Source organism: Triticum aestivum, chromosome 1A (assembly GCF_018294505.1).
Source record: "Triticum aestivum cultivar Chinese Spring chromosome 1A, IWGSC CS RefSeq v2.1, whole genome shotgun sequence".
Lineage (NCBI taxonomy): Eukaryota > Viridiplantae > Streptophyta > Magnoliopsida > Poales > Poaceae > Triticum > Triticum aestivum.
In genome coordinates this window covers 234225894-234237887 of record NC_057794.1, presented here as the reverse complement: position 1 = coordinate 234237887, position 11994 = coordinate 234225894, and the positions used below count along the sequence as shown (strand labels likewise).

General features: G+C 43.2%; 1 protein-coding gene across 4 annotated transcripts; it reads right to left on the bottom strand.

Moving 5' to 3' along the window:
• Positions 1–866: 866 nt before the first annotated feature.
• Positions 867–11436, bottom strand: LOC123043989 (transcription initiation factor IIF subunit alpha). Of its 4 annotated transcripts, none has more exons than XM_044466603.1 (9): positions 11130–11436; positions 9864–10022; positions 9492–9643; positions 4853–5217; positions 3777–3892; positions 2524–2646; positions 2235–2447; positions 1950–2141; positions 867–1128 (listed from the first exon to the last, which is right to left on the bottom strand). In XM_044466603.1, the coding sequence occupies exons 1-9, from the start codon at positions 11301–11303 to the stop codon at positions 1033–1035; spliced, it is 1590 nt and encodes a 529-aa protein (XP_044322538.1). In that variant the 5' UTR covers positions 11304–11436; the 3' UTR covers positions 867–1032. The 4 variants fall into 4 exon arrangements, with proteins under 4 accessions (XP_044322538.1, XP_044322552.1, XP_044322544.1 ...); XM_044466617.1 differs by having other exon boundaries at positions 2244–2447; XM_044466609.1 differs by having other exon boundaries at positions 2235–2444.
• Positions 11437–11994: the final 558 nt, after the last annotated feature.

The following is an 11994-nucleotide window of genomic DNA, read 5'->3' as shown; positions in this document are numbered from 1 at the left end:
CATGTAAAGATGATTCATCTTTGTGTGTAAACACATGATGAACTCCTGACATGGTAATGTCCGTAAGATTTGACACATATCGAGTCCCCTCAGATCAGGCACAGCGTCACGCTCACTATTCTTTGGATGATATGGGACACGAAAAAAACACGTACTGAGTCACACAATGAAACTTTATTCTTAGGAACATCGTTATAGATTTTACTCTTTGGATTCATAGGTTTAAAGAACCTGGTCAAACGGAAAAAACTGTCTTGGCATTAATATATCTCTTCTCACACATCATCATAACCTTGTAATTCCCAACTTCTAGAATACTCCAGGAGATGACAACATACTCCGTTCGGATCTCGTCTGACTTTCAGATTCTAGAGAATCTCGCGAGAAGCCAGCCGAACAGTTCAGCTCCCGGAATCCAGCTTCTGGAGAACGAGCGAACCTGCGTGCAAATTTGTGGAGCAGCTATCGCCCAGCTTCGCGAAAACGAGAAGCAGGAGTTGCTCCAAATTACGTGGTAATGCCATCCCAAAGTGCTACAGCCCACCGAGCGAATCGTTTTCCTATCGCTAAAGCCCTGCATGAACCGTTTTCTCTCAGCGAACAGTTTTCCTATCGCTACAGCCGACCAAGTCGGTAGCCGAACGCTCACCCAGCTCCCGCGAGAAGCCAGCTCGCCCAGCTCCCGCGAGAAGCTGGCCCGTTTGGGAAGCTGGAGAGCTTCCGAACGGGCCCCGCCCTGTTTGGATGCTCTCCGCTCCACAACTGCAGCTGCCGGAGCGGAGGGAGCAGTAGCACAATTGCAGGGAATGGCTCAAACCGAGCTCATTACACGGAGCAGAGTTTCAAGACTGGAGAGGTTCCGAAAAGGCACTAACTAGTTATTTGATTTCTAGTAAAGCAAGGGTAGAAGTTCGGCACATACTTGTCAGAAGACCAAATTCGTCTAATACTATAATACAGTACAAAACTATTATCCCCATGAAGACACAAGAGGATACTTCGCAATGAAGGAAATGGCCACTTTTGAGCTGATCATTTCTTATCCTCTCTAAGGACAACATAGTTGTGGCCATTAGTCTTCTGTATCTTCGAAATTTTCTTCAGAATTTCAGCAAAGGCGTTCTTGTCCTGAGATGCAAAAGACAAAATGAGATCAAGATGCAAATTGAGCTGTCAGATCAACAACTGGTAGAAAGAGCATGTTTGACACTTTCAGTTACAGAAAAGGACTAATCATTTAACGAGCAAAAAACACAAACCAATTTTGAGGTTTACATGATTTCTTCTATGAATTTTAAAGCTTTGCCTAGCAAATTACATCAAAGAAACAGGTTTTCTTTCCACTAGAATTATTCCCACAACTGGGTTTTTTAACAACTTGCGCTTTTGTAACAATAATTAGTACTAACGAAATTAGAAGTGATGAAGTTGGGATCGAAATTAGCAAAATAGTATGGGGGCTGTTGTAGATCATGGATGGACTTCACCCAGGCGCCCAGCCAACCATAACATCACCTGAAGGTGGTGGATGGGGAGCCTGATAGCGTCCATGCACCGATGCACGATACTCTTGTGGACTCTGTGACTGTGTCCAAGTCCGGATGCCAAGTCACTAACAGCAATAGCTTCGTTCCTATTTTTCAAATTGCCAACCAACAATTCCCATTTCACTACTTACACAATTAGTGATTATATCAAAAATAAGAAATTCTGACTATCCCCTGAGGCAGACCAACAACGAGGTTCAAGAAACTGGAGGTGTCTTCATGCGTGACAATTAACAAACCATAACTAAATCCTTCAAAAAATATTGTGAGTTAATGCAAAACAGGACTGGCTGCAATTCTTAATATACGTGGCTAGAACAAGTTCTGTATCATTATTTAGTAATTAGTGAAAAAGGATGCAACAGCTTTAAAAGCCGTAACAGTACTGCTGAAGAATCCTACCTCTGGACCTCGTAGTCTAGACTTAAATCTGGAGACTAAATCTTGTGTAGTGACAGGAGCCACTGCAAGAAGAACGGTCCTGATCTCATCCTCTGTCACAGGAGATACATTGACACTTGATGAAGCAGAGGCCTTTGGTGTAGGTTTTGAGGAAGATGGTGTCTCCTCTTTGATACTTGATGTTTTTGTATCCTATGCAAACAACAAAACACATCACTCAGATACATGTCCATGAGAATTAAGGTTCTCCTTTAAAAAAATATGAAATGAACACAGTTGACTTACAGATTCCACCTTTGCTTTCTTTGAAGCTGCACCGCTAGATGCTTTGGCATCATCACCACCTGATTTCCTCTTTTGCTTGGATTTCGATGCAGGAGGTGTACTACGAGCATGTCCTGATGAAGGTGTAGGTTTGGCTGGGCTGTTATCAACAGGTTCATCTTTTGGTTGATCCGTCTGCTTTGGAGCAAGGACTGGAGATGACTCATCATCCTGCTGAAATAAGGGAAGAAAAAAAATCCTTATCAATAAAATAAAAATAAATATTAAATCTCTGTGAATGGAGTATTACATCATCTTCTTCATCATCATCATCGGCATCCGACTCATTTTGTCCAGAAGAACGACCAAGCAGCTTCTTTAATTCCTTTCCTGACTTGCTCAGGCCACCTTCTTCCTCATTCTCTTCATCATCCTGAATGTATCAAAATCAGAATACCAGCAGTTTGTTCTTGAACAATGGAAATTGTAGGCAGCATTTTGCTTCGAATAATTTCACACAATATCATTCATAGACAGTTAATACTTTTTTTAACTTTGGACAGGTAATACTTGCAGCTTATACGATGGCATTCATAGGCAGCCCTAGCACATATTTTCTAGAGGCGTTTTCCCATAATACTAGCACGCAGGCAGATTTAATCAGTGTCCCATAAGCAATAGGGACCACAAGTGGAGTCTATTACATGATCGACTAGTAGCTCTTTTATTCTTTGCGACCAAAGGTTTACCAGGTGCAATGGATCCAAGTATGGCGGCACCTGAGAACCTTCACTTCAGGTTCATTAAGATAGGCTGGTTAGTGGCATATCTCCATTTCCTCCAAATAGCATCCCGTTTATCATTTCATTCATTTATCAGTTAGTTTGTTCTATTAACTCCGAACTAAGTCATGTGTGGATTCCGATCATTGCACATCCACTAGGACAGCATTATAGCAGTGCATTGACAGCTTGTATAAAATCAAGTACAGTTCATAACTTGTTATAGATGTGTGCACAAAGAACCTGACAAGAGAACAGAACTGTGTATAACTAAACTAAATGACCCTACAAAATCCCTAATACTCTTGATCCATCAATTGATTGACATAGGAGCCCTCTCTTATGGATAACTTGGCTTGAAATAATGCTAAGCTTTCTAACTGCCAAGATATTATCCCCTAATTGGATAACAGCGGCACATGAAAGAAACTTGTGTGCATCTAGCAGATTTAGTGAGTAGTAACACATTTATAAGCATATACTAGCTAGTTACATGTTTTACCTATGTGAACCATTTTAAGCATTCCCAAATAAGAACTTCCTGATATCAATTTTCAGTACAGATTGAACATGTTTATAACAAAGAAACAAAAGATAATGCCAACAGGTGCAAATTTAAGTTCAGAAATATTTCCAAAAATAGAGTAAATTTCCATCTTCAAAATTTCTGACATCGAATTTCAGTACTGATTGAACATGTTTTAAGGAAGAAAGAAACATTGCTGCAGATACAAAATTAAATTTGTAACTATTTCAACAAATAGTGTATATTTGCAACAACCTGCTTAATTTCAGGTGGAGCAGGAATTTCAGGAGCTAAATCTGCCCGCTCCTCTGGGTCGATATCCACAGCCTCGTCATCATCGGTGAATGTTTCTTCATGTTCCCAGTCATCACCTGAAAAGGCAATTCCCACTATGATGCTAATCTGGGTTCAGAAAAATGAGCATGATATATAGCCAGTGTTGATATTTTCTTTTCAGTGCAAACATTTTGGTATAGCTCTCTGTGACAGAGCAAACTTAATCTCAATGTGCCAGTTTGGCCATGTTAGGTATAGCTATTCTCGTTGTAAGGAGCACATAAATTACATTAACCTGGACCTGGGCACATAGCAAAAACGCTAGTAGCCATGCAAAATAAACCAGCAGGAAAATGGTACGTCGACAGTACATGGTCATCCAAATATCTACTCCAACACTTAGTCACAAGTAAACACGCTACCGTACTTGCTTACACTCAAGGGACGAATTAAACATTAGAGTTATTGACAGAAAGTAACACCCTATTGAATTCAACATTAGAGTTATTGACAGAAAGTAACACCCTATTTCTTAGCTAATTTGCAAATCTGAATAAAAGCAAATCGCAATATTATTATTCAGGGCCATCTAATGTAATGCAAATATGGGATGTATCATCTAAGGAAAATCAAAAGATACTCCCTCCGTCCCAAAATAAGTGTCTCAACCTTAGTACAACTTTATACTAAACTTAGTACAAAGTTAAGACACTTATTTTACAACGGAGGGAGTAAGAACTAGCAAAAGCATATGCTTCCTAGTATACAAAGGAACTTTTCCAGAAAAACAAACTATTTCAGGATAATAATATAAGATGGATGCGTGTTTGGCAAGTAATCTTGTTCAGATTACCAAATGCATTTCTAAGATGAGGATGTTATGCATTAAATTAGGGACAAGGGGTCATCTCATAAGAACTAACAATTAAGCTTCAATAGAAAGAGAGTGCAAGTGAGCAAACTATGAGTGAACTTTGAGTTATACAGAGCTAGACGATGAGCAGAGTTTAGTCAACTACGGAACTATTCTAATATGATCAAAATTGAGAACTGACCTTTCTCAATGTCATCATCCAAATCAAAATCTAGATCTTTTCCACCTTCCTCATCGTCATCCATGCCCCTTTTAGAGAGCCCGAGCCTATCTTTACGAGCGGCTTCCTCTTCTTCATTCTCCTCACCTTTATCAGAATTATTACCCTCATTATCTTTTCCCTTCTTATGACGAGCACTTTCTTTTTCCCCATCGTTAGCAGGCTCAAGTTTCATCATATCTGAACCAAAGGCAGCTGGCCCATTTGTAGCTGCTTTCATCATCCAACGTTCATAACCAGTTGCACTAGTCTTTCTCTTATTCATCTTCTCCTCGGCCTCTTCCAGAGTCAGCTGCTTGTACTGCGCAACTTTACTGAAGTTATACCTGATATAAGAAAAAAATCCAAGCAATGAGCACAAATTAATTCATTACAGAATCATTTTGCCAAGCCTAAACTGTCAAACAAAAAGTAATTATGATCACCAAGCATTGGTAAATAATGCTGATACATCCAAGCAGCTCTATTCTGAGAACGACTAAGAAGCCTATACAGGTCGAGTAACTGCACTCACCCAAAAGACCATAGTGGTACTGAACAACACTTTACAAGAAACGATCTCAAGGCCACGCAAGAGACCATCAGCCCGCTCGAAAAACAGGACACGGTCAGCTTGTCAATAGATACCTTCCAGTTCCTGAGCTAACGAATATCTACAGGCCACGCAGTGAAACATAGGAGCGGACAAGCCCGGCCTAAGAATAACAAATTAAGCCAACCAGGAAGTGAAACTACTCAACAAAAGGATCAACAGAAGGACAGTCTACACATCCTAAGCACGGGTGTCTCAAACAGTTTCTTACAAAAATATCTACATGAAAAGAACAGAGACAAGGGATGGCAACACGCAAGGGGGCTACTGTGATGAGTTCAGCAGCTTCAAAGACGCCTCGACCAAATTTTCAAAGCCTTAGCAAAAGCGCCAGCATCTTTCTGCCAACGCTAACAGACCGCAATGGAGTGCCGCTCCTTCCTAACCTCCCAGGAGGACATTAGTCAGAATCTCTGCAGATATACCTCCCTGCATGACCTCCTTGACAAGGCCCATGACTAGGGCCATTGCGGCCTCAACAGAAGAACGGGAGTCACCTTCACCAAGCGGTCGATCCGTCTAGGAAGAGAAGAAACCTCCCCCAGCACAGCATCAAGCGCAGGGGTCTTTGGGCTAAAAGAGACTCCCGTCGATGCCAGAACACCCACCAAGTGAAGAAGAAGCTTCGACTTCAGTCCTTGTTCCTTGTTAAGCTGGTCCAGGAGCTGGAACACTTCCTTCTGAAGTCGCTCGGCTTCCTCTCCCTTTGCAAGGGAGAGTTGAAGGTCGAGTCAAACTCATTTTGTCTCCCCCTTCTGCCGCCCTCGCGCAGCACGGCGAGCGATATCATCCACTTTCTTGGAGGCCTCCTCGATGGCTAATGGAGCAAGCATGGCCCCTCTCCCAAGGCCTGGTCACAGCTCGCTTCCGCCTCCTTCCGATAACCAACTCCACGAAGCAAGGAATGCCAATCGCGCAAAGCGGCTTCATTACACATATTGATGGGAGGTTGGCCCCACATCTTGTCGCGCGCACACCCTAACAGTTCGCCTAGGCCCAGCCCCCGCAAAGGTACCCCCCCCCCTCTCGAGCTCCCGAAAAGGAAAGTGCTTGACTACCAAACGGGGTGCAAGTCGTCCAAGACAAGGAAATCAAGACGGAGGACAGTCGGGCTGACCAAGGCCTGCTATAAATATGTCAAACCACGATGAGGAAAGAACAACTTTGGCTTCCCCGGCGAAGACGACATAAGCATCGAAGACCTAGTATAGCCTTCAAATATTCGATCTAAGATATCTCGTCTAGTTCACCTCGAATACCAGCAACCTGATATCAAAGTCGTTGACCCCAATTGTACTTGGCAGATATTGTTCCTTGACAAGGGTGTGCGCGGTTGTCAACTAGTAGTCCATTTGGTTTTTGCTTGTTTTGCGAGCTGCTAGAGTTGTATGGTCGGTTTAGCAACCGACCTTCACATGTACAGATGTACTATCAATACAGATATATGCTAATCAGTTGTGTGAGGCAGCAAGTCACCAAACAACTCATGTACTTGTGCATGTTATGAGAAACAACTGAGAGAGAGAGAGAGAGAGAGAGGAGTTGAGTGGTTCAGATTCAATATTTGGTACCAGAGCTTAGGTGCTGACAATGACAATGCCGCATGACACTGGAGTGAGTGGAGCCATGCTAACCAGTGGAACAGGCAACCCACCAACAATGGCGTCAGGGAAGATTCCATTCCAACGGCTGACATGGACAAACTACGTAGCATGGGCAATGAGGATGAAGTGCTTCCTGTGAGCAAACACTGCATGGGGTGCTGCTGATCGCGAGAGCTCATCCAAGGAGGTTGATGAGAGGAAAGAGTTGACCTTAACAATTATCTCCAAGTCAATCGACCACGCGACGCTGCTACGTGTTGCAGAGAAGGAAACACATCTATTGTGTGGACGGCACTACACTCCAAGCATGTGGGTGTCGAGCGCGTCCAAGAGGCGAGGATCCAGTCCCCGCGCCCGGAGATTGATAACCTCAAGATGGTTGGTGCAGAGTCCATGGATGATTTTGCGGCGAAGTTCACAATGCCCGTGGTGCATATTTGTGAGCTTGGAGACCCGATGGAGGAGAAATACGTCATTAAAAACGTTATCGTCTCCAAATACAAGGACGAGGAGGTCGCAGCCGCAGTTGTGGACGCAATGGAGGAAACAAAGATAAAAGCGAGGTACAATTCTACAATTATGACGACTTCGGACATTTTGCATGGGCATGTCCTAAGTAAAGGAGAGCCTTGGCTAGAGGCTACGTCGGCAAAACCACTCTTCTTTGAAGTTGTAGGCGGTTTACTCATGAAGAGTGTTCTTTGTTACTAGGGATGTACATATGGTGCATACAAGACTTGTGTGGCATCAACTCGAACATGTGCATGGAGAGGAGCCGACATGTTGTGTGAGGCAGGCGTCGCTATGTGAAATGGTGATGCAGGCTAGCTGAATAGTGGAACGGCTACATGAGCTGATAGGAGTGATGGATTGAGTGAATCAATCGAGTTACCTACATGAGCTAGATATAATGTGTGTTGCCATTGATCTTGAGGCCGACGACTAGGGTGTAATACCATTGTCACAAGAAAGGTGGGCGTGAGCCAGAATAGGTGGTGAGATGTCATCATACAAAAGAACTGGTGTGAAGCTAACAAGCACGGTATGATGTTGCTACACAAGAGCTTGGTGCGAGGAGTGGAATGGTCAAGATAACAAACAAGGATGGGAGTTGGGGGTAGTCAATTTCTTTTTTGCTCTGCTAGAGCCATATGGTCGGTTGCTAAATAGACCTTCCCTTTTATATAAATACAGCCATATGCTAAAGCTATGAGGAGCATCAAAAGACGGGGAAAAGTTATGAAAGACTTTGGCTATGTGAGGCAGATGATGCAGCAAGCCACCGGAGAGCTCATGTACTTGTGCGTGTTGTGAGAAACAATCGAGAGAGAGAGAGGCGGGGGGAGCTGAGCGGCATGCGAACATCGAGTTAGGAGGCATCAGGAGATACTGAACTGGCCGAGATATGAGCCCAAGATGGCGTTCTTATTCTTTTTCTTTATGGTCAACACATTGGTCGAAATTTCCTATTTTAGTTTTGCTCTTGTTTTGTGTTGCTCTGTCTTTGAATCAAGCATGAACTTCGAGTTAGAATATTCCAGGAGAGATGCTGAGGCAATGGGTAAGGATCAGGAATCTATATGTTCTAACATAAAGATCACATTATTTTTGTATGTTTGTAATTGTCATGAAACTAGTTGAATTTGTCTACAGATGAAAAACTGATAAAAACATGCCCAAACTTCTGGGCAATTTCTTCTGAAATGTTGCCAGAATTTTCAGAAGTCCTATGAAATATGTTCTGTAGGTCATCAGTAAAACACCATGAAACCCTGCTAAACCTATGTGAAACACTCTGGAACCTGTGCAAAAACTTAGTGAGCTAACAAGAAACTTTACGAAACGCGCTGAAAATATATTTAAATTTCACAAAACACAAACAAATCACATCAGCAAAACTCATTTGAATTTATTGAAAAGAACTATGCAATTTGGCTGTGAATAACCTATGTGTAAGTAGTTTGAAACTTACCCAGAAGTCGTTTGATTTAAAACTTGTCTGAAATACCACTGGTGTACAAGTGAAACACAAAACGTGTGTACAATCTATAAAGTTCGAACAAGTGTGAATACAGTTTTATCTTTGACACTTGTCTCTTGTTAAGACCAGATGATGTACCATCAGGAGCAGCTACAATGGTATAGACCAGTAGCAGCACCCATACTGTTCTATCTTTGACACTTATCTCTTGTTAAGACAAAAGGAAATTATTTGAGTGAATTTGTTGCAGATAGTAAACTCACAACATTGAATTTTTGTTTAGATTTTGTCACAAAATTCACTTGTCAAAGTTGTAACAATGGACTGTCATGATTGATTCTCATTTTTTCCTTCTTTCTACTACAATCCTGATTTGGGCTAACATAATGAAAAGCACGGCAAAATGTGGAACAAGTGTATTACCAGGAACCAGCAGGAAATGCGTGAAATTCCTTGCCATGCAACATTAACAAATAGTATGTAGCTGTTGCTGACTGTGATCCCTCCATATGACCTTGAAACTGATATTGACCAGTTTCATCTTCCAAAATCCATGGCTTCCTGTTGTATTTCTCCTGGAATTTCCAAATGTAAATCCACATAGTTAGAAGGGCCAACTGCACAAACTTAGAACTTCAACTCAAAACAGATCATTCTCGATCAAATATTATCCAGGACATGGCAGAGAAATTGATAACATTTGGTTCAAGCAAAGCAAAAATAGCTATGATACCTGTATTGTACTGGAATAATTGTTGAATAAATAATGATGAATGATGATCCAAAAGTACATACCAGCATTTTGTCAGTAAGCTGCCGTCCTTGCAGGCCTTCTTTATGAAGAGACCATTTGTTCTCAGCATTCTTTTTCTTTGAGAATGGCGGCAAACCAGTTACAAATCTTCCAATAGAGAATGCCTTATCTGTGCTGGCATTTGCCCGCACATTGTATTCCTGAAAGAGAAAGATTCACAATGAGTACATCATAGTGTAAATAGACGAACCACATAGCTGATCCGCCCTGTTCCCAGAACTGACATAACTCACAAATTGAACTGCAGACAGCACATAATATGCAACTACAATTTCCACAACAATAACAGCATAGTACACATGAAGAGCTTGCATAAAGCTGTGAAACTAACTACACTGTGAACACTGTGAATAGCGGTGGGGCTTAGTTAGGGACAGGGTGTGCCCTAGCCCCTCCTAAATTAATATTTTCACCTTTTATGTTTGATAGTTGTAGTCTACATCAATATTGTGTAAATGGTCCATACTGACATTTTTGTATGCGAAATTTGAGATTGAGGTTATAAGTAACGACTCGAATAGAAGTGGAAAATTAGAAAATTCCACTGATTCATTATAACACACTTCAAGAAACATTAGCAATCACTCCCATGTTTGCACTTCAACATCCCCAATTATCCACAGCTACCCTAGTGCAACTTCTCTCTGGCACGCTAAACCAGATACTACCAGTTGGTTTTTTGTCCAATTTACAATCCAAAGGTCTAGTATAAACAGATTTGTCATGTAACTTGTACAGTGCTAAAATTTCAAAATCAAAGTCAATCAAGTTCTTTTGGTCAAGTCTCAAATCAATTTTCTTCTTCTTCTCATACATAACATAAGCAGCCACAAGATCCAGAACTAAAAACAACCATTCTTGCATATAGTTCCAGGTAACATGAATTGCAGCAGATCCGGACAAAATTCTCTTCTCAATTTGTGCCATCATCTTAATTCTTTATTTTGAAGTTGCAACTCGAACTAATATTATTATCGTGGCCATTCTTTATTCCATGAAGATCTGGGAAATAGCAGTCATTTTCTGTTCGTAGTGTAGTGAGAAAACCTTGATTGCAATCCATGGCATACTGAGCAACATAATTCAATTCATTGGAGCGTCAAAACAATGGATCGCGTAATCCAGCGCACCAATCCCACAGACATAAACCACATCCGGCTACTGGAGCAACCGAACGCCGAAACCCTAGATCGAGAGCGTTCGCACCAACGGCGATCACATGCACGCGGAAACGAACGGATCCATACCCGGATGAGGTTCGTGATGAGCGCAGAGCAGACGAGGCATCGGGCGCGGGAAAGCGCCATGGACTTGCCGCAGGAGCTACAGAGCGTGGTGTGCTTGCACCCAGTGCCGTAGAGGTCCGACGTGGAGCCGCAGCCCTCGCACGCCGGCTTCAGCACCAGGTCTACGCTCCCCATCGCGGCGGGGATGAGCGGTGGGCGACGGGGCACGGACGGCGGGTTAAGATGCCGGAGACGGATGGTGCTCCGGTCCGGGTCCGGGTCTCGCCGAGGGTGATTCGCAAAATGAAATGGAGATGGGTTCGGCTCTGTTGAATAACATTTTCTAGATGTTCAAAAAAAACATTTTCCAGAGCAACTCTAGCAGACCCCGCATAATTCCGACCATAATTCCGACCAGTATACGTGCTCGGCCTAATTTTCTGGCTAGAACAAAGCCCGTATACTCGTCCGGCCCGCAAATATTTTTGTCGCAGCCCGCAAACGTTACCCTCGAAGCAGTATATCTACGGTTTTGCGGGGCAAATGCGGGTCGAAACCCTACCGCCCGCAGTCGTGTTTCCCCCATTCCACACCGTGCCGCTCGATTTCTCGCCGCCGGCCACCGCACGCAAGCTTGTGAAAGCCATGGACGGCTTTGGGGATAAGGCGGAGCGCCACCGACGCGCCAGATCTGACGCCGCGCGCAAGCGGAGGGCGCGTTGATGGCTCAACCGCGGTACCCAGCCGCCACCGGCGTTCAACCGCCGCGAGCTTGAGGACTTCGACCACCAGATCGCCCGCCGCCACCACGCCTTCTCCGACAACTGGTCCGCGGGGAGCTCATCGGGCGCATCGAGCTCGCGGCTCATTCCAGTGAAGAGCAAAC

Bases quoted from the DNA above. Each gene is read 5' to 3' on its own strand.
- LOC123043989 (XM_044466603.1), bottom strand. From the start codon at position 11,303: ATGGGGAGCGTAGACCTGGTGCTGAAGCCGGCGTGCGAGGGCTGCGGC. The intron at 10,023-11,129 runs GTATGGATCCGT...TTTCTCTTTCAG, and splicing joins TCATCACGAACCTCATCCGG to GAATACAATGTGCGGGCAAA. The intron at 1,129-1,949 runs GTAGGATTCTTC...TTTGCATCTCAG, and splicing joins CTAGACTACGAGGTCCAGAG to GACAAGAACGCCTTTGCTGA.